The sequence below is a fragment of the Schistosoma mansoni genome, assembly GCF_000237925.1.
Source record: "Schistosoma mansoni, WGS project CABG00000000 data, supercontig 0151, strain Puerto Rico, whole genome shotgun sequence".
Lineage (NCBI taxonomy): Eukaryota > Metazoa > Platyhelminthes > Trematoda > Strigeidida > Schistosomatidae > Schistosoma > Schistosoma mansoni.
Window position 1 is genome coordinate 634,228 of NW_017386048.1, and position 24,225 is coordinate 658,452.

General features: G+C 37.1%; 1 protein-coding gene across 1 annotated transcript; it reads right to left on the reverse strand.

Moving 5' to 3' along the window:
• Positions 1-2,476: 2,476 nt before the first annotated feature.
• On the reverse strand, positions 2,477-23,783 carry Smp_096520 (sialin (solute carrier family 17 member 5) (sodium/sialic acid cotransporter) (ast) (membrane glycoprotein hp59), putative; the record flags this gene model as incomplete). The annotated part of the gene is made up of 9 exons (XM_018798720.1): positions 2,477-2,802; positions 3,881-4,122; positions 7,860-7,992; positions 10,849-10,989; positions 12,546-12,685; positions 15,728-15,817; positions 19,449-19,536; positions 21,523-21,765; positions 23,571-23,783. 9 exons carry the CDS (start codon positions 23,781-23,783, stop codon positions 2,581-2,583), a joined length of 1,512 nt encoding a protein of 503 aa, XP_018646688.1. The 3' UTR covers positions 2,477-2,580.
• Positions 23,784-24,225: the final 442 nt, after the last annotated feature.

Sequence of the window (24,225 nt, forward strand, 5' to 3'; positions counted from 1 at the left end):
ACTCAGTTCCTCTTTTACTGTAATAGGATAAGATTTTAAATATCTGTATGTCGGCTTTTTGAAGTCAGTTTACGATGAACATTTCTTTTTTTGACCCGTCAGTTCTTTTGGTCACTAGGAAGTTTAGAAAGGAAACATTGCAGTTTTTTCTTCCCTTGTGAAACTGATTGCCAGGTGGGTTCTATTAAATGTTTCTGTAGTAAGCTCTGAGCTTCGTTATTGTTTTTCATAACTATAAACGTATCATCCATATAACTGCAACAAAATTTAAGTTCTCTTATCACATTTTTTCTGAAAAGCGTTTTCCAATTTTTCAAAATGAAATCAGCTAGGATTAGACCTAATTGTGATATCATAACGACACCGTCGAAACAAAGGGAAAAGCAAGACTCTCCGATACAATACAACGTGCACCAATCGAATTACACTTGAAGGAGAGGCTTTGGAGGATGTAAAATCCTTTACATATCTGGGCAGCATTATTATTGAACACGGTGGATCTGATGCAGAAGTTAAGATGCAGATCGGCAAAGCAAAAACAGCATATTTACAACTGAAGAACATATGCAACTCAAAACAATTGTATGTCAACTAACACCAACATCAGAATTTTCAATACAAATATCAAAACAGTTCTACTGTATGGGGCAGAGACGTGGAGAACTACGAAAACCATCATCCAGAAGTTACAGGTGTTTATTAACAGTTGTCTTTGCAAGATACTTCTGATGTGTTGGCCAGACACTATCAGCAACAACCTACTGGAGGAAGAAATCAGGATGAAGCGCTGGAAGTGGATAGGACACACATTGAGGAAATCACCCAACTACGTCACAAGACAAGCCGTCACATGGAATCCTGAAGGTCAAAGGAGAAGAAGACCAAAGAACACATTACGTTTAGAAATTGAGACAGCTATGAAAAGAATGAACAGTGGCTGGATAGAACTAGAAAGGAAGTTCTGAGGACAGAGTGGGTTGGAGAATGCTGGTCGGTGGTTTATGCTCCATTGGGAGTAACAGGAGTAAATAAGTATACCGTCTGAAAATGAAATTTCACCTTAGTTTTAATTTTCCAAACGTTATTACTAACGAATTACTGTATTGTCAAATTGACCAACCACCCATCTATTTCGTATCAATTTTCTACTTTACAGTACAGCAGAATCTAGTTAGTTTCACACTTGACTCACATTCAGTCTATTTTTAGCTTTCAGGTCTGAAAATCATGATACAGACCAACAATTCAAGTTATGTTACCCAACTAGTGCGCTTGAGTACATAGAGATCTAAATAGTAACAAAAAATAGATCAATTTTTATGTGTTAACTTTGCCATACAGCTAGTTGTTTCTTATCTCCAACTGAATTATCGACATTTATCTTGATCTACGACAGTCTACTGTGATTATATCTTAACAATGTTTTGCGCTCAACTTCAACTAGAATTGCAATAGAAATTGAATATTAACATAGGCCTTTGGAAGTTCAACAGTGTATAGTGAAAACGATACAACTAGGTGAAATTGAGTCCCCACTGTGGCTTCCTTTTGAAATTAGAATTTTCAATAGGAATCGATCATTTCAATGTAAGAGCTGTGTGTTTTATAAACTGTTATGTAACATGGGTAGCTGAAAGCCACCCTTGAATCAATAGTCAAATAAAATTGATTCGAAGATAGTAATATTCACTTAGTCTATTCAAGATTGAGAACACATTAAAGGGATAACCAGATTAATTGAGATAGGAGCGAAGTTCTATTCTAAGCACTTGAAATTTTGTCCATGCAAATAATATTTCACTAACTGATGATTCACAAGTTATATTGTAATCCTTTATGTGAGAATGATAATGATTGGTTGTTTTGCTGAGTCAGACATGTGTGGATAGTGTGACAGGTGTTATATATATTCCCCTATCCTGATTATTATTGATGGACGAACTGTTCCTTGTTGTTGGTTTGTGGGAGATTTCGGGTGTGTGGAAATATATTGAAGTTCTAGTTAGGCTAAACTCATGTTCTTAATCTGAGTTTTGTTGAAGTCCTGTAGAATAGACACTGAGTAGGAAATCTAGTGTAGATATTCGTTCGTCTAAGGTAAATTAACATCCCACATACGTGTAAAAAGTAAAAGAACTGTTATAACAAAGAAACTCTAGCGTTATATTTTTTTAATTTAAACATATAAATATTGGTACAAGGAAGCACCAGATACATATGCGCCGCACTGAGGACTGTGATACTGCCCAGGTGCCTAAACTGAAGTAGGCAGTTTCCTTAGAGGGCCACACCCGGAGCCTTTGACCTAAAGGTCTGATCCATAAGGCAATGGAGCATCGTGAGGAGATGCAATAACAACAACTAACTGTCATAAAGTAAAAATGTTTTATACGAAGTATATAGGTACATATTCGTTGAATGATTACTAACAAATAAAAGTGATTCTATCTTCAACTCATATCAAATAACTAATTGTTCATATATAAAAAAACAAACAAACAAATTACAACTAATAGTAATACAAAAGAATAAACAATTCAGTAGTACCTCATTAAATTGGATCCAATCGAATTGTTTATATTAAATTTCTATATTCTCTTTATTAATTTGATGAGAGGAAGTTTTGTTGCTAAGTGAATGATCATAATGATAATCATGATCATCATTATCAACATCATAATCAATAATTTCTATAGCCCATGATTGTATATTGGATGATGAAAAAATTAAAAAAAATAATCCAGCAATAAAAAATATGATAGAACCTAAATAAAATACATAACGCCATTGTTCATAAGTTTTCTTGTAAAAGAAAAAAAAGAAAAAAACATAAATATTTTAAAGTTGTAACTGGTCAGTCTCTAATTGGCATACATGCATACTATTTGCAGTCCTAAACATCAATGGGAAGATTCAAACAAACAATACTAAATGAATTTAAACTTCACTCCATTGCACAAGCAAGGGGCTATCAGGACTCAGTAGCTGAGTGGATAACGCGATAGCGTTTGAAGCGAAAGGTAATGGGTTCGAGTCCCAGAAAGAACATCAACTATGAGATGCAGATACATCCAGCCGACGAGTTCGAAATAGGACGAAACATGTGTCCAACTGGATTCCACTGCTAGCCACTATTCATCTTTGCTTGTATGGACTGTGTTTAAATAGAAAGAAACTGTTAGTAATTAGTTGTTCTAAAAACAAAATCTTTCTATTATTCTTTGTTTTGTTTTTTGCTATTCATGATATACTATGATCATAGGTGTTATCAAAGCACAAAACGTTCCTCTAGGGAGATTTATCAGAACATTTGTAATAGTGTAAGGTGATTATTAGTTACTCTATTGCAAATTAGATCCATTTGGTGGATTTAACACGAAGGACAAGAAATTTCATGTTCAAGAATGCAGATTGACTATTACCATCTATTTTGAATATTTCTGTTACCTAACATTTGACCATTTTTCACGTTCAAAACAGTAGTTTCATTTGAAAGAAATCTTTATTACTGTTATCAATCAATAAATTTGAAAGAACTTTATAGGTTCTGCTTTACTAAGTTTTGCTGAGTGCAATGTAACAAATTCATTATTATGAGAATGGTCGAAATGGCGGTCCAATGCTTCCAGATGTTCCACGGTGGTCTAGCTCCAATTAATTCATGATCTCAACTATTGAAATCCATTAATAGTTAATTTGTTACTTGAAAAGTATTAATAATAACAAGAATAATAGGCCTTATCAATTATCAGTTGAATTTTTGTCAAATACAATAGCGGTAATACAAATGAATTGATTTAGAGAATTCCGAAGAATACTTTCAAATAACCAAGAATAACCATTATTTAGCATGAATTAAAACAAATTACGTCTAACTTACATCTGGTGTTAAAGCATTTGCTACGACTGGACTCAAAAATCCTGTCAATGCACCAAGTGAATTAGAAGCAGAAAATAGTAAACCAGAATATTTTGGTGTAATTTCAATTGGACTAAGCATTCCACCAGAGAAAACACCAGAACTAAAGAATAATCCAAATGTTAATAGAACAACAACTGCATATTTATTATGACAATCAAACAATGTGATCAGTATCATAAGGAGAGCTGGTCCAAACATACCTATGAAAGAAAGATTTAAAAAAGAACTATACACATTTTGTACTTTTCTTATATATACGGGGGAGGGGATCAGTAGAAACTAAGATAAAATGAGCCTTATATTAAAGATAAGGGGTAAGACTGGTAAACTAAACTTTTGAGAAAGAATTGTAATTTCTAAGCAACAATTTTGTATTGGTAAATATTATTTGATAATGAACAAATGCAATTTGTCAATCTGGGCAGAATAAAAATCGGAGTTACTCAAAAATTCAGGTTATGAGTTTCCGTTACCCATAGAAACAATGTGAGCCATGAGGCTTGATACGTAACTAGGTTTCTTCTTTATATTATATGTAAAGTAAAAACGTTGAAATGTGAAGTATAAGAAAAGAGCAACTATTCACACTGTATTACACTACCTCTACACGTAGGGGAAGTGGGAAGTGAATTGCTTTGGAGAGTTACTTTTAAGCACGCATAAGGTAACTGAATTGTCGTAAAAACAAGAATTACTAATAAACATTTGTATATTTTGAACTAGGAAACAAATTCGAATATCTTTTTCTTCAATAGATTGTTTCTTGATGTTTGATCTTTTGTAGCACAAGTTGTCAATAAAGGTTGGTAAACACAATTCTACCAACAGACAATCATAGACCCGATTAGGAATACTATCTGTTCAACTCACAGTAACTTCGATGATTTTCAGAAGCAGTGTCATCGTTATTGGAGCTGTGATATCTTTTATGTATAATATATTTTCCAAAATGGGGATTTAGTGACTAGTTGAGAGGTATCAGTGCTCTGTACTTATAACAAATAAGTATCTATTTACTTACATACTTCTTATTACGTAATGATTTTAATGTTTTGTGATGATTATTCTACATCTATTGACCCATATTTGACCCTCCTATTTCCTATGTTTAACTATTGATAAGACTTTTGTTATCGTAATTTACTATTCTTACTACTATCAGTACACCTGTCTTCCCACTATCAACTTGTACTTTTAACTATTATTATACTTGGTAACGTATTCTATTTCATTGTGATTATTGACTCAAATAGCCTTGATTGGTCTAACATTTTCATATAAATATTCATGTATATTAGAGTAAAGCCTGATGACGATCTAATTGAAAACAATATTGTTCGCTTACATATGTTGTTCTAAATAAGTAAAGGGCGAAACTATAATTTATGGACGACCTTTGAACGAATCTAATATGACCTTGAGAAATGTTAGCCAATCAGTAAACAGTCAGCATAGAGTAAATATATATTATACAAAACCAAATAATCAAAGTGGATACACCAAAAACTTGTCAAGGTTAGAAAAAGATTCAAAGGTTCCAAAATCGTAGAGGAACTCATCCATGTGGCTCCATAATAGTTGGTCTCTGGAACCATGATAAGGTCACAAAAACCGTCTCAGCCTCGACCACATAGCTTCATTATTGTTTGTGTGCACTCCAGTTGTGTAAGTTTATCATTTTTATTATGGATATGTCCTTACAATACTCACACCACTGAACAGCCGAAGTTTCAGTAACATCTGAGATTATTGCAGCCAATGTTACTGGTGCTTTTATTATACATTTGGCGGCAATTATTATAATATGCCTTAGTTTCAATCTGGGTCGAGCGATAAAGGTTCCTATCCTAGCAAACGTCTTCCTTCAACATATATTACATCGAAGGACAACATCATGGTAGTCTGCACAAGGTCTACAAGTCATTTGATCATTGCAATTTCAAATACAGGAACTTCTCAGTAGTCTCATTTGTTGAAGGCGCCTAATTGTTAAGTCTTTATAATTCTCTGTGAACCCATCGTACATGAGCACCAGGTACTGAAATCGGCGCCGTGACCTTGGAATCTCTCTAACGCTTCTGATTGGCTCGTCCATAAATTATAGTCTCGCCAAGTAAAGAAATGGAATTTACTAGTAAAAATTGTTTGAAAATGAATTGGTAAGATTTCCTGAATAATTTTAATGTCCTAATAATTTCATAAAATCACTCTTTTAGTCCACATAAAAAACGATGCATGGTAAGCACATTCAACTTATGACCATCTAAAGCACAAATAACCTCCATAGAAACGAAAAAGACTTCGTATGAACATAGATTTCAAAGATAATATGATATCTAGAGACATCTTGAAGAGAAGAATTTCGACTCTCTCAATACGACGTTTTTTCGGAGCAACTTTGAGGCCAACTTATCTCAAGTTATAAAATAAAAGTCTAAAAGAATTGATGAAACCAATGAAATATCTACTTGTCAGTCATTTCAATCAAAACAAAATAATCTAGGAATAAAATATTTAGTCCTAACACCATCGGATGCCGGCTCAGTGGTCTATCGGTTAAGTACTCTGGTGCGAGACTGGTAGATCCTGGGTTCGAATCCCACAAGGCAGGATCATGGATGCACACTGCTGAGGAGTCCCACAATAGGACGAAACGGCCGTCCAGCGATTCCAGGTTTTCTTTGGTGGTCTAGCTTCAATTGACTCATGATTTCAACTATTATATCTTACTTACTTACTTACGCCTGTTACCCCTCGTCGAGGAGCATAGGCCGCTCACCAGCATTCTCCATCCAACTCTGTCCTGAGCCTTCCTTTCCAGTTCTTTCCAGTTGCTATTCAGCCTTTTCATATCGGCTTCTATTTCCCGGCGTAGTGAGTTTTTGGCCTTCCTCTTTTCCGCTTCCCTTCCGGATTCCAAGTTAGGGATTGAGTCGTGATGCACATTGGTGATTTCCTTAATGTATGTCCGATCCACTTCCAACGTCTTTTCCTAATTTCCTCTTCAGCTGGAAGCTGGTTTGTCCTCTCCCATAAAACGCTGTTGCTGATAGTATCCGGCCAATGAATGTTGAGTATTTTGCGTAAACAATTGTTTATAAATACTTGTACCTTCCTGATGATGGCCGTAGTAGTTCTCCACGTTTCAGCTCCATACAGTAGGACTGTGTTGACATTCGTATTAAAGATTCTGACCTTGAAATTGGTTGAGAGTTGTTTTGAGTTCCATATGTTCTCCAATTGTAGAAATGCTGTCCTTGCTTTGCCAATCCTCGCCTTTACATCTGCATCCGATCCTCCTTGTTTATCAACGATGCTCCCCAGGTACTTGAATGTTTCCACCTCTTCCAGGGTTTCGCCATCAAGTGTGATTGGGTTGGTGTTCTCCGTGTTGCATTTGAAAATCTTGCTTTTTCCTTTGTGAATGAGGAGGCCTATGGATGCGGAGGCTGCTGCTACATTTGCGGTCTTCATCTGCATTTGTTCGTGTGTATGAGAGAGGAGGGCTAGGTCATCTGCGAAGTCCAAATCATCTAATTGATTCTGAGAAGTCCATTGTATTCCGTATTTCCCCTCAGATGTCGAATTCTTCATAATCCAGTCAATCACTAGAAGGAAGAGGAATGGGGAGAGTAGACAGCCTTGTCTGACTCCGGTCCTTACTGGAAATGCATCTGTCAGCTGTCCTCCATGCACGACTTTGCACTGTAGTCCATCGTATGAGTTTTGGATAATGTTGACAATCTTTTCAGGAACTCCATAGTGTCGAAGAAGTTTCCATAATGTTCTCCTGTCCACGCTGTCAAACGCCTTCTCATAGTCGATGAAGTTGACGTATAGTGATGAGTTCACTGCTGTTGTTTTACAAACTGTAAACACTAAGTATTTATTTTCTGCAAGTGAATAACTTTTAAACACAACAATCAGACCTACTCACCTATGCTGTTCATCAGTTTACGAACAACACTCAAAGTTAGAATTCGACGAGCCAAGAGGATATCGGATATCCAACCAAATATTAGTTGTCCTATCCACATACCGATATATGGTAGGGAAGACAATAGAGCATTCTACAAGACAATTAAATCATTAGTCATTATGATGGATAACGATGGCTCCGAAAAAGAAAATGTATTATGACAGTATAATTGGTTAATAAAATGCGTGAATAGATATAGGATGACAGAGCTGCTGACTAATGAAGTGGAAATGTTAGGGAGTTAAAAAGGTTACCTAGTATACAAAATACTAAATATTGATGGTACGATTTATATAATCATGAATAGCGAAACAGAATCTCGCAAAGTAATAAATGATTTTCTTCTATCGTCTCTTCAATTGAAATGAAAGGATAGTAAACGTAACGAATAGTTGTTATAATCTAATAACAAGATTGGTCCCGAATAATTATGTTTCACCAAACGCATTTCACATTCAGCAAAATTAACTATTCTTTATCATGGTAAAATCACCTCATAAAAGAGCAAGCCGTGATTAAACATGGGCACCATTGTATGTTAGTTTACTATTTAACCGTTAGATTTATAAAGTGAGAAGAAAGTAACCAGATGAATATTGATTGTAGATCGAAGTAAATAACAAGTGTTTTTCCACAACTACAAAGGATCCAAGTCGGTTAGCAAAATGAATCGGCACAGCTAACTGTGAAAACAGTTTAACGAATACGTTTCTTCGGTAATTTCTCACTATACCTTACAATTAGGAATGCAAATATAAATTCGGAACATTTAAATTGTAGTTAATAAAAAATATAATTGGTGAGCACAATTGCAATGTCATGCAGGTACCTACGTAATCTGTTAAAGACACACAGCAGAGTGGGTACAGAAAGAACGAAATGGATCTATCGGTTAAGTGCTCTGGCGCGAAGTTGGTAGGTCCTTGGTTCGGATCTCGCGGGTGCGGGATCGTGAATGCGCACTGCTGAGGGGTCCCATAACAGGACGGGACGGCCGTTCAGTGCTTCCATGTTTTCCATGGTGGTCTAGCTTCAATTGACTCATGATATCAACTATGGATAAATTATCACAAAAATATGTGAATAATGTATGAGAACATTCGTCAAAACGTGATCGAATGGTTTCACAGTATTTGGGCGTTGAGTTGACGTGATACATTAAAAACGAAAAAAATGTATTTCTAAAATCTCAGTGAATGAATTTAAAGTAAATCCAACGTTTCGCCTGACAATCTGATCCAAGATTTTTCAAGGAAATATAATCAAACATCATATTTACCGAATATAAATAAATACATGGTTGTCTGGTTAAATGTATACTAAATAGGTCATCCAATCAACATTAACAATGTTTACTTTAGTGTGTAAGAGATATGGGGTATGAAGGTGTGTTAAGATAACAGATTGTGTGTATTCGTAAGTGGTGTGAGGAGAAATTTCATCCACTATATATTGCCTCTGATCGGTGGATTTTTAAGAAACACACACAATTTTGTAGATATCTTAGTAGAATAGGAGGTGAGTCACAGGTCATGTAGGTTAGTGTTAACGTGAAGCTTGAAGACGGGATTTTCAATCCCTCAGGGAACATCTGTTCCTTTAAGATTACAATTATGCCTTAGTGGGGTGTGCCAATTAACACTAAACCTGCATCCAGGGTATCCTGCCTACTACTTCCAACTACCTAGTATATTAGGCATTACACATTGAAAAGTTGCATCAAAAATTAGAGAGGCGTTAAAGTACCAGTGATTTGTTGTTTGGGAATAGTAACAACTTGAAATGTCTTGGATTTTCACAGACTAAAGCTTCGTCAAAAACAGTTTGTGATGTGTAAATGTTGAAATCGGTCTACGTTTGATTAGTTCTAGAACATTCCGATTATTCGTCTCCAGCCTGCTAAAGTAAATTTAACTCATGGTAGGTTGGACAATTCAGAAGTTAAACTGTTCTATTCCCCACGAATGTGAATTGGTCTTGGGCAACTGGTAGTTGTGGATTTAAAATATCCATAACTGCACTATATTGTTCAAAATCCAACAACATAATATTTATACCTGTAACGTTTATCAGTCAATCAATATATAATGTTTAAATAGTTTCCAACATGAGTTGGTAAAATTACTTATTTTTAGTGTTAGAATCATACCGTTATTGATGGGGTTGTCTGGATTTTGATTTTTATGTAAATTTGGATAGTAACTTGAAACGGGATCGAGAACATGCGTTTTACCCGATTTAGGACTCGTTAGCTGGATGTAGCCTCATCCCAGGTCTACAATTCAGTACCTTTTTAAATCAAACGCCGATATGTTACCCGCTCAGTTACTGAGTCCAACTAGCTACTGGTTTGTGCAAAGGGGATGAGTTTTATTATTCGTTTGTACATATTCGAATCTTGCTGTTGTTGATGTCAAGGACTGGGAACTGATCAGTACTGAACTGATATTTCATTTTAATGTTCATCCCTCCAGTTGTCCAATGGTTAAACGCTCGCAGTTAAAGACCAGCAATTCCTGAGTTCAGTCGCTTGATGGGGTTTCACATGAGCACTATTGAGTTCCATAACAGGAAGAAACAACTGTCTAGTGCACTACGGTTTTCATTAATACCCTAACTGAGGTCCGCTCGTATAGTATACCGTTAACAAATTAAGTCACTCTGCAGAAACTCTTGGTCATCACAACCAAAACATTGTAGTAGTTTGGTCATGCTTAATTGAAATTTGTAAACTCCTACAACAATTAATCATATTTAAATCATACAACAAATTGGAGTCAAACATCTTGATGTATTCAATCTTCGTTGCAATGGTCAGTGTCAACAGCTTTACTTTGAAAAAATCCAAACGCATGAAGGATCTTGAATAAAATCTTAAGAAATGTTTTACAAATCTAATAAAATGCAAAACTAAAGGCTTTTCAATAACTAAAAGGTAAACACATACTCGTTGAAAATCAAAATGTAACACTTCACGCATATACGTTGGTACACTTGTTAGAAAAGTATATAAATTCCAATCTATCCCAATATTTACAATAACGAATGCCCAAACAGGGAGTGATGTCAAAATGGATTTTATTGGAATCTATATTTAAAATAATATATAAAATGAATTTTGAATGACAGAATAGATTTTGAAATGGTTACCACAAATAACATTAAATGGAAAATATTGTTTACTCCATCATCTATTTGATGATTTATTATTCATTGTATCTGTTGAACAATGAACAATATATTATACCTGTATAGTATCATATAAATCGATTGTTAGTCAGTCAGTCAGTTAGCTACAACGTAGAACCAGGCACATTTATGCATCGGTCCAAGTTGCCATACCTCATTAGCATATCAAGATCAACACCAAATTCATAGAAGTAGTTAATTTAGTGGTGATAGTATATAAAAGAAAGGTTGTATATAAGGATATAGCATAGGAAGAAAGATATGAAGCAATTTTAATCTCACGGTTTAACGGAAGATAAAGAGTGTATACACCTACACCATGGTGATCCATGTCACACAGAGTCTCCAACCATTGGGTACGATAGTCGCGCGGACCCCAACCAGGTAGTCTGCATCTACCAACATGGATCAGACTAGAAGTTAGTGACTTTGTGGACTGATGCCACGTTTTGGTTTGGCCGCCTCTAACTCTCTTCCAACCATCCCCTACATTAGTCAGAATAGCGCGTCGTGGTAATCGGTGTTCAGGTATACGTAACACGTGGCCTAACCATCTCAGTCGATGAAGATTCATGACCTCATCAACTGATTTACCGATTGTAACATATCATTAAAGAAATTTCACAAGTCCTCATCATCCCTGAATAATATAGACACCCTATAGAGCTTAATATACAACAAGTCAATAAATAAGTGAATCAATCTAGTGAAGTAGTTTATAAAGTAAAGTGTTTTGTTGATTAGTTTTTGGGCTTCTTATGAACTCAAGTGAAATAACCAACACACTAATTGATGTTAAACAGAAGGGTTGTTTGTGGATATTATAGTCATTTTAATAGTTGAGATCATGAGTCAATTGAAGCTAGAACACCATGGAAAACCTGGAAGCACTATCATATCCACAAATACCCTTCTGATAACAATCAACATATGCTCACTAGTGACTGGCTTCAAGAGGTATTTTCTGCAGTTCTAGTGAGAAGCAGTGGCCACTGGAGTTAAATCAGGTCTGTTGTGAGGTAATAACTCACTGAAGACAATGGTGGGTGTGTCGTTCAATTTCGTGGATCGGTTGAAGTTAGATATTGGCAATATTGGGTGGCGGCTCAGTGGTCTAGAGGTTAAGTGCTCGCGCGCGAGGCTGATAGGTCCTGGGTTCGAATCTCGCAAGGCGAGATCGTGGATGCGCACTGTTGAGGAGTCCCACAATAGGACGAAACGGTCGTCCAGTGCTTCCAGGTTTTCCATGGTGGTCTAGCCCTAATTGACTCATGATCTCAACTATTAATGCTAATTAATCAAATCCACTGCATATGGGTGATGATATCCTAACGTTTCGGTGTTGCAGTGGGTTTCATTACATTACTGACTGTAAGTGGTTTCTAATTAAAGCATGAAAGCATTATTTAAATCAATTGATTTTTAATTCCATTCAATTTACAATATGCTACTTACCTTTCCTTCCTTGTTTTTCGTTATAACTGGACAGGTTGATTCTAAATAAGTCTTTTCTTCCATAGATATTCTTGGATGTAACTTAGGTTCATCATATACAAACATGAACCATATGATACAATAAACAAAGCTGATTGCACCTTTTTATGTTATAAGAAAGTTTGAAAATAGGCAAACATATGAATGTTTGAAGACACCAGTTTTTTGCTAGATCAACTGGTCAAAAAATTTATAGTTGATGTTGGATGCTTGAAGGAGATTGCCAAGTAGTCTGTCAACCTAGGCTCGGTGTTTCTTAATGCTCATCAACTAAGTGCATATCCACAACTTTCAGTGTGGCTACAAGTCTAAGTGATTTGGAAACGCTTGCAACGTAATCCGTAGAACTTGATCAGCATTAAGAACTGGACAAACTCAACACTGATTACTATTCAGTAGTTAATAAATATAGATAACTCAGTTCTGTAAGAAGTTACTCGCATCGAGTGGCTCAGTGGCAAAGTTTTTGGTTGTTAAAATGGGCAATGAGGATTCATATCCGAAGAATGCCATAAATCCCATGATAACGGATACATGTCACTGAACAATTTCAGCTGGTACGGAACGTATGTTCAGGGTTTTCTGTCAAACGACTTCAACCACCTATCAAGTGTATATTTGCGCCCCTCATCACCTAAGAAACCGATGATCCCACAGCAAATTAAGTGAGTTTGACTGTTCATCTTAGATAAATCACAATTCATTTATTTTGGAAAACAGATGAACCTTTATGCTTGAGCATAATAATTATCACCTGAACAACAACATTTAGTATCTTCTCTGCCCTATTGCATTATCTAAGTTCTATTGTTCCTGTATAATATGTTATCGGCTAAGTATGTAATTAATCTTTTATCACTTATATTTACCATTTAGTTGGAGTGAGATGAAGGAGAGCTATGTGTTCACAAGTGACTTGGGATACTTTAGTAATAACAAGTATTAAAGGCAGCTATGAACAGAATTGCCCCCAAATGCCCTGATACGGCCGAGAGTTGGAAGAGTCCGCTCTCCCTCTCCAAATACTCTCACATGGCCACGCGTATATAGCCTCTGACACACAAGTCCTACTCACTGCCTTCTCGTGGCGGGGGTGTTGTTCACGAAAGTGAGAGGACGAAAAGCGAATGTCCGGCGCTTTAACCGGGTTGATGGACACGGAGGGTCCACCTAGGGGAGTTGGAAAACCCTGATTCCAAACCAATGGTACACATGGGCTCCACGATCTTGAGGGAACAAATAGCGTATTAACCTATTGTTGGTGACCGGCTACCATGGGACTGCATCTCCTCACGATGCTCCACTGCCTTGTGGATCAGATCTTTAGGTCAAAGGCTCCGACTGTGGCCCCCTAAGAAAACCACCTGCTTCGGTCTGGGCACCTGGGCAGTATCACAGCCCTCACACAAATCAAATGAGATTTGTGAGGTGCATATATATCTGGTGCCCCTTTGTACCAATATTTATGTGTTTAAATAAATAAATAAATGACCACAAAAAAGACATCAACAGTGAGAGAGTGCACAAATGGAGAATTATAGCCATATTTAAAGTAGTAATTAACACTTAATTTTAGAAATTACGTACAAGTCCATTCGTTAAGTGTTCAAACACAATTATCGTGTCAAAACTAATAATACTAAGTTTATTTATTTATTTATTTGAACACATAAATATTGGTACAAAGGGGCACCAGATATATATGCACCTCACAAATCTCATTTGATTTGTGTAAGGGCTGTCATACTTCCCAGGTGCCCAAACTGAAGCAAGTGGTTTTCTTAGGGGGCAACAACCGGAGCCTTTGACCTAAAGGTCTGATCCACAAGGCAGTGGAGCATCGCGAGGAGATGCAGTATCACGGTGACTAGTGACCAACAATAGGTTCATAGGTCATCCATGTGCACCATTGGTTTAGAATCAGGGTTTTCCAACTCCCCCTAGGTGGACTCGCCGTGTCCACCGACCCGGTTAGAGAGCCGGACATCCGCTTTTCGTCCTCTCAATTTCGTAAACAACCCCCCGCCACGAGAAGGCAGTGAAAAGTAATTCAAATTACTGAAGAGATGACATACTGAAATCCGAGATCATAGAAATAGAATCATAACACTTAAATCATCCAGTCATATTTAGATAATCAAATGTAAATAACTTCTTGTTTTCAAATAAGGATACAGTCAAATACATATTTAGGAATTATTATCATCATTAGAAATTTCTACTTATTTACTAAATCAAGTCATATTTATTCAATCTTCAAGTTGCAGTGCAGACAGATATTAATATACAAATAAATAATAATACTTTTTAGCATTGAACTATTAAACAAATAATAGTAATACCCTCAATATTCAATATGTTTAACCGGAATTCATAGCTAACAGAGTCATTTGTAAGTAACCTTTTAATTTCCTATTAATTATAGTCTAAATGTGGTCCTTTGATTTCATCATTGAGTTTTGAACTATTCGATCACATTGTAAGTAAAGATGGATAGTGGCTAGCAGTGGAATCCAGTTTGACGCGCGTTTCATCCTATTTGGGACTCGTCAGCTGGATGTATCTGCATCTCAGAGTTGCAGTCCTAACACATCGATAGGAAGATTCAAACAAACAATACTAAATGAATTTAAACTTCACCCCATCGCACAAGCAAGTGGCTATCAGGACTCAGTGGCCGAGTGGATAAAGCGATGGCGTTTGAAGCGAAAGATATTGGGTTCGAGTCCCAGAGTGAACATCAACTCTGAGATGCATGTGTACATCCAGCTGACCAGTCCTAAACTGGATGAAACGTACGTCAAACTGGATTCCACTGCTAGCCACTATCCATCTTTGCTTACAATGCTTGTGAATTAAGGCTATATTGAGGCAATACGCACAGTATGCACATATGCCAATTAGAGACTGACCAGTTGCAGTCCTAACACATCGGCGGGAAGATTCAAACAAACAATACCAAATGAATTTATTCGATTACATGTTTAAAGAATAAAAACAAGTTTACGTAATTTGATTTCATCGTTTAATTAGTACTATGATCCACTAGTTGAATAAGTTTGATGTCATATTTAAAACATTAATGTGTATTTTGTTAATAAATAGCATTTTAAATTTAATCTGTACAAAAATAACTGACTCACCATAGAAGTAGAAAACTAGTGACCATCCCAATGATGTTTGACATAAAGCTCCAGTAATAGGCATTGTAATAGCACTACCTACATGAAGTCCTATCATAATATTTAATGTAAAACAATATAATCAGACTAATTATAGCAATAAAATTATAAATTTATAGTGCGAGACAAGATTAAAGTCTTTTTAGCAACTTACTAAGAGATATAATGTAGAAAAAACCCGTTTAGGATAAATGTTTTAACTGAAGTGAATGCATGGTTACATAAAGCTTATAAATATATACAGTTACTGATAGAGATCCAAATTTATGTTTTGAATGATAGACTAAAGTCAGTCAGTCAGCTACAACGTAGAACCAGTCACACATATGCATCGGTCCAAGTTGCCATACCTCATTAGCATATCAAGATCAACACCAAATTCATAGAAGTAGTTAATTCTATGGTGGTAATATAAAAAAGAAAGGTTGTATATAAGGATATAGTATGGGAAGGAAGAAAGTTATGAAGCAATTTTATTCTCAAGGTTTAAGGGAAGATAAAATGAGTATACACCTACGCCATTGTGATCGATTCTGAGGCATGTCACACACAGTCTCCAACCATTGGTTACGATAGTCACACGGACCCCAACCAGGTAGTCTGCATCTACCAACATGGCTTAGACCAGAACTTAGTGACTTTGTCTACTGATGACACCTTTTGGTTTGTCCGTCCCTAACTCTCTTCCAACCATCGCCAATACTAGTCAGCATAGCGCGTCGTGGTAATCGGTGCTCAGGTATACGTAACACGTGGCCCAACCATCTCAATCGATGGAAATTCATGACTTCATTAACTGATTTACCATCATTCCCTAATACGCTGCGTCTAACCTCACTATTACTTACCTGGTGATCTCAACAGATGCGAGCAATATTTCTAAGACATCTGTGGTCAAACACTAGCAACTTAAGAGTATCTTCTACTCTTAATGGTCATGTTTCACAGCCGTAAGGCAGAACAGAGCAAACCGCTGCGCAGTATACTCGTCCATTAATTGATAGACGGATATCTCGTCTTCGCCTTAGGTGACGTAGGTTGGCAAAAGCCATGCGAGCTTTTTGAATCTATGCTGAGATTTCGTCAGACAACAACCCATTAGGGCTGATCAGACTTCCAAGATAAGTAGAGTTGTCCACGCGTTCGACTACTTCACTTCCTATCCTTAGTTCAGGTGTTGACACAGGCCAGTCCTGGAGTAACAATTTACATTTAGAGGGAGGAAACACATCCCAAACATCCTGACGTTGTTATCCAGTGCTATCAAAAGACTCTGCATCTTATCAGCGCCTTCATCAAACAGAACTACTTTGTTTGCGTATTCCGATAAGCATGTCTGTGCTCTAAAACCTGACGAATAGTGAATATGTGGTCGATGCAGCCATGACCAGGTCTGAAGCCAGTCTGATTTTCTCGTGTTTTCAGTCCACGAGTCTTAGTTAGGCGCCTGAAAATTATTGAGGCTAGTATTTTAGACGCTATGTTAGTCAGACTAATCCCTCTATGGTTATCGCAGGATGATTTTGGGCCCTTCTTATATATTGGGACAACCAGTGATTGTGACCAGTCAGATGAGATTACGTCCAACTCCCAGAATTTAGCTAAAATATTAGTCAACCAAACCACTAAAATTGGACCACCATATTTAAAGATCTCTGGAGCCAATCCATCTGGACCAGCTGCTCTTCCTCGTCTCAGATTAGTTATAGCCTTTTGAACTTCAGGTAGGGTCGAGGGACCTACTTCAATGTTCCATTAAGGTTTTTTTGGGAATAGTGGGTAGTTGTGCAGTAGCTGAAGACCAGCTGAACTGCTCCTTAAAGTGTTCCGCCCATCGTTCTAAACGTTTGGGCTGAGAGCATACGAGAGTTTCGTCTTTTTCCGAGAGATCTATTGGCTTTTAGCAACCTTTTAGTTTAAATTACTAATAGATATCGCTACTGTTTCCACAGCTGTTCGTAAATCTTTTCAAGCAACATCTGGGTCAGCTTCGTTTACAAAACTGCCCAGATGTGAACTCAGTTGTTCCTGGAATCTGCTTTTGGCTTTCTCGTCCCTCAGTTAAATTCTAATGGGTCTTAATGTAGTTTTTCTGCGTCTAGTGAGGCGCGAACAAATGCGTGCTCGTATTCAAGCATGATCAGATTCTATACATGAGTTCCAGAGCGAGCGACAATCTTCTATCGAACCTCTCCAACGATGACTGATGGTAATATGGTCTATTTGAGTCCATCGTTGGTTTGGTGCAGGTGGTCGCCATGTTAGACGGTGTCTCTCCTTATGCTTAAAATTAGTGCTTGCTAAAAATAAACGATTGTCTGAGCACAATTGTAGCAAACGGTCACCACTATCTGTTCGCTGAGCAGGAATACTAAAATACCCACCTAACTGTTTTTCTGTGTGGTTTAAGCTACCTACTTGCGCATTAAAGTCACCCGCTACGACTATTATGTCTGAGCGTTTTGCTTTATGTAGAAGTTCAGAGAGCTTTCTGTAAAAGTCATCTTTCACTTTATCCGGGCTGCAGTCAGTGGTAGCGTAGGCAGAAGCGACGAGAAGGCACCGACGTGGATTTCTATCCTTCCGAGTTCTTACGGAGCCATTTAGTCAAACAGCACGGGCGACTGTTAACGGGGATCCATTCTAATAGTGCTTGTTCTGCTCTCGTACTTAGTGCTATACCTATACCTGCAAGTCCACGAGAACTAGCCATCGGGTCGCCAGATACACGGGGGGCGTAACTTGTCGGCTCTCCATTTTGGCGAGGTGAGGTCAAGTGAATGACCACACTAGGATCCTGTATGTGTGTTTCGGAGACACAGCATACATCAACGGTACGAGACTCTAGGGTCTTAGCCAAGGAGGCCTGTTGACCGATTTGACTTAGGGTACGTACGTTGAAGGCTCCAATATGTAGTTTGGAGCGAGGTTTTAGCAGACCTGGGACAGTGTTTTGCGCACTAGAATCGTTGACCATGGTGACACTTGAGGGGGAAAGCGAAAGAGGAAGTTTAGTGTTCAAAGTCGAGGTAGAAGGAATAGTAGGAAGTGAAGAAAGAGATTGATTATGAATACAGTGGTCTTGAATGCTGTTAGAGGTATGAGGGCAGTTATCACTTCCCGGTCGCCCGCACCATGGAAGGATTCTTCTGGAGGTACTTGAAACGAAAATTGGATTAGTGGTCTTAGTGACCTGAGAGTGTGACTGCAATGCCCAGGGGACAACTGCTGCAGGTTTGTCACACACGACCATTTTGTGGGTAATTTTTGCGTTAGCTTCGTACTTGTTGGGACCTTACCGCCCGAGATGGATATCCGTGGGATAAGGCGAGGTGTACATTTTTAGAGTCGACCTTTTCTAACCTCACTCATTCTTGTGGGAAGGCAGCATCGCCGTTATGCTGGTTGTCTGAAGGAGACATTTTACTGCGTCATACCTCTGTACAGTCAACAGTACGACTTCGCTTTCGGACTTTGGGTTTGCTGCTTTTAGTCTTACCGCTCTTCAAGCGACCTGTCTGGCATGGCAGGACCTTGAAGAACGATTGTTCCAGCCAGTATAGCTCGATTGGTTCATCACGATAGGCAAGCCCGACCACTACGTCAAGGTAGCAGCAACGATCGGGTCATAGACTAAAGACAATGAAACAGAATCAAACTGTAAATTTATTACGAATGCTACCTGCATAAGCAAATCCAATTAAAAGTCCACGCTCATTCGGAGGTGCCCAGGCAGCCCAAAGTTGATAGAATCCAGGAAACCAACTTGCCTGAAACACCAATAAATAACTCACATTTAAAATCATAACTAGTGAATATCAAGTTCCACACATCGGTTAATAACAAACAAACGAAATGATATCGTCACTTGAACAAAAGTGGGATGAAGCATGGGGAATTTTTTTATACTTTCGTTAAATTATCAAAAGGTAGCTTAGCTAGATATCAACGATCAAAACTTGTAGTCGGTGAAATAAAAGATTCGCTAGTTCACATTTCAATCAATTCCGCATGCTGGACCAGTCAGAATAAATTATTTTAATTGCCTTTCTCGTCAAATTCTGGGTTTCTTAAAGATAAGTACATGTAAAGTCATATAGTCACAGTTGTAGGTTATATCATCTATTTTTCCTATGGTTGATTAAAAACCGAGAGATTTGATGTCAGTAGGTATCATTACCAAGGTTTGACCTGATAATTTCGAATGAATTGAGCATTGGGTAGATCGTTATGAATGAAATAACATAATTTTAATATCCCAATGAGTAGGAAAATTAGATGAGTCACAAAACGTCAGAAAACCTAATTTTTCTACTCATTAGGATATTACAAATATATCACTTTATTTGTGATGTCAGTAGTTACTTAATGACCATTCGTGTTAGTCGGTGTAGTATGTCTGGTATTATTATATCAGTCCATTAGACTTTGTGGATAAATATTTTATTGCCCCATAAACGTCGTAAAAGATAACGAAAGCAACAAATTAGAACAACTTTATTATTTTATTCAGTGTAATATCCTCACTGGGGATTCATTTACCCGGTCTTGGGTCAGACGATATGTCATATCTTGTGCTACTATTCAACTGCTAAAAGCGAAGTAGATGGAGAAGGTAAAAATTCGTGACACAACACCTGAAAGCCGGATAGTTTAAACATCAATTCATCGCTCAGCGCGCTTTTATTAAAACCGAAGCTGTTGTTTTTGGAAACGCGTTAGGTTAAATCGTCGTGATTGCCCTCCTTTTTATAAATTCGTACTTTTCATAGAGATGATTTTCGTAACAAGCCGAAACTGGTTTAAGAATGACTGCAAACCATATAGCCATGTACTTTTGTTCTGTTTCAGCTCAATGAAAATGTATTGTAACCCATTAATGTGGCACAAGACGGGATACTTGATATAGAGAGCAAGTCAGAAGTAACAAAAACGTCAATCAATGGCAATCAGATGTGACCTAAAGGTCAAATGTGTTTAATTAAGGTCAATTTCCCAAGAATAGATTGGTATACATATGACTGAGTTTTCGTGCATTTTATTCGGTATTCCACTACACTTTCTCGCCGAAGTAGTCAGCTGGGGTTAGCACATAGCATACCGTGCATCGGACCAGATTTCGGAACACTACATGTCACAACAATACCCGGGGTTGTATCACACTTCTTATATGAGAGATAATGATAATATTAAACAGAAATAACCTGAGTAGTCGGAGAGCACTTTAAACGCGCAATCTATCAGCTGAAGTGGAAGCCTTTTAAACGAAGTAACGACCATTCCATACTACATTAATTTAGGGCTGATTGGCAGAGCATATCGACAGCACTATAGCAGAACAACCACAAGGCTTTCATGTCTCGTGATTAGTCTCGTAACATTCGGCCACTGAATCTAGGTCCAGTAGTCTCCGCCTTGCAATTTTGGTCGACTCATGATATAATGCAACTACAATATTATATCACTAGTGAGGGTCCTTTTAAATTTCAGCTTTGCCAAATTCAATCGTTTACCTCCTATTACGAAGTAATGAAACTTTATGAACTTCATGTGAACTAATAATCATTGTTGTTTATTTATTTTTGGATTATATCTATTGTGAGATTATAGATACTACTTGGATTCTCAAATTTGAGATGAAGCTAGTTAAAACCCAATATTAAAATTTCAATCTAGAATCCTAATACAAATCCTATAGCTGATGTTTCCAATCAAAAAGATCAGAGGTTTAAAGAAATGGGCATAATAAGACCTACGGATGCCAATCCTGTAAGCACTCGTAAGGCACAAAATAAGTATAGAGACCTTATTGCTACCACTGGAACAAGTATTGTTGACGTGCTCATAAGAATTAGGGATGTAAGTAGGACTGAGCGAACGCTGAACTTTTGAATAAGGATACCTGCAGGTATCTGCCCAAGAAAATAACCCCAGAAAATGACTCCGAGAAGAACTCCCCAACTTGAGCGATCCCAATCAAACGGGCCATCTATCACAGTCTAAAATTTTAAAATAGTGAGAAAAACAATCAGTCACCTGGAATTTTGCATCCATCATTATGAATCAGGGATAAAACCGAAAGGAAAAGCAGGATAACAACTTAGTGGTAAAAACATTCATAGAACTTACTAAATTGATATGACGTTAGTTTCTAAATATTAAATACAAAAAGGTATAACATTAGCACAGATACATATACTGTCTGAAATGAAAAATTTTTGGATGAAAGAGTTTCCAAGTTTGTGGAAAAAGCAATAGAAAACTGCACCAGTACTAACAATAACTTTATTTTGAGTTTTATGTGATGCATTGAATTATTTGGTAGTGTAACCTCCAAACAAAAACCATCAACGATGTACAGGCGCGTAACTGAGGGTGAACATTTAACCCAATAATCCATCTCCTGTGAAAAACAAACGTTTTTTTATAATTTCTTTCAAAATTTAGTAAGAGAACTGTTCAGATAGCTTGAGCAATTTTTCCCAATTATTTTGTATACTATTGAAAAGCCTTTTTAAACAACGAGCATAATGAATGCTACACCCGATAGCTGGTCGAAAAGTCTCATGAAGTTTTAGCACTAAGAATGTTTTTTAAAGTGGATCTAATCATACGAGAAACAGCAGTTTGATTCCAGTGATATTCCTTACATCCACGCCTTTTTATAGACCTTTGATTACCATCTGACTCATAGTTTACCTCTGACAAATACCTTAGGCTGCTAGTAGCTCCAATTCGCTTGGAAACCTTCAAACGATTCCCGAACACAGAGTTTGACTATCATGTTTTGCAATTTTAGAGTGGGAGGATAACAGTTGAAACTTTGTTGAAACTACTTATACTAGAATAACTACGTGGACTCTTCATAAGATTTAGAATAGTCAAGACAATTTTCCATGTCTTAGTTCTGGTTTTTCTTCCACCAATGTTTTATTTCATGGTTCTCCTCACGATATTTTTTATGTATGGTAACTTGAAATGATTCAATTTGGAGTGATGGTGCTTTTCCATGCTTTCCACTAGAACCTTAACATTAGGCATAAAACTCAATTACTCCAATCCATTTTCATTGCTGGCATTCGCAGACACTACGTCGTACAAGCTAGTTATACGTTTTTTACTTACATGTTATTTCCCACCTACTCAGTGTCGTAAAGCAGTGTGAATGTTGAAGCAATTTGCTGATTTTATAGTTAAATAAAGTACAAAAGTACGAAGATTTGTGTAAAAACCTAGACGGCTTAGGTAAATAATTTTTTACGAGACATTCCCAACCACCGTTATGATACAGTATCGTACATTATACTGATACATACGGCTTTTCTTAAAGCAAACGTGGCCATGTGGAATTCTGAATAAAAGGCACTCATTCAGGGTTTTAATTTAAAATAGGATGGAAAGAGAAGGTTAAGGGAATTCAAGTGAAGATGTAATTTGAAGTTGTGAGACTAGCAAACAGATTATGGTGATAGAACGTCTGAATTCTAAGAGTTGAATAATCCATTATAACTAACTCTGAACAATATCATATACTACTGATCGTTATTATCTTAGGGACCATGACTAGAAAGCCTATTGCTCATAAGTAATTGATCTCTTGAGTTGTTGTAAGTGCCCTAACTACTGACTAAAAAGTGAGTAAACCAACGTCGCTGGATCTACAGTAATTCCTTTTTATCAGTAAACGATCGTTCTTACACTTCGGTACAAGAAAAAACATACTGAATCCTATTCCATCACAAAATATAGCATCTTTGGAGGCTTCCTGTTTAAAATAATAGAAGCTAAATGAATATTTGGATACCTTTGTTTCATCGAATGATTCTGTAGTACAACCAGATGAATTTGGGCCAACTCGAATAAGATATTTATCATTTGTACTGTTGTTATCATGTATAGTGCCGCGATTTGTCATACACAAGATTGCAATACTTAAATTTACTCTTTGAGCCAGCATGTTGATCGTCCCAAGGCACAAAACCAGCGACAAAATAACTCTTTCAGGTAAGTATTTCATATCGCTAAGAGCGGAATCGCATGACAACGTCAGTTAAGCGCTAAACCTAATTCCAATATCCAATATCTTCGTCAGGAGCTTGTATAAACTAATTGTTTTTTGGGCTCTTTTCTTGTTATTTCGGTGCAGATTCAGGTATTTGATATTGTTCAATGGAAGATAGCGTACCCTCTCGACTGAACAAATTATAGTCAGTTTGGTTGTTATTTGTGAATTTGTAGTTTGAGTGGGTTTGGCTTAGAGCACAAAGGTTTCGGGAAACCAACAGATATCACATTATCAGGTCGGTCGGTTGCAATGACAGATTAACTAAGTGATTATTTGAGTGCCAACAGAACGACTGTTTCAAGCGTAACAAATAAGTTGTTTTACTGGTAATATGTACGGAGACGAGATGGAAAATATAATAGTGGAAACGAAGTTGATAATAAGCTAGATAGGA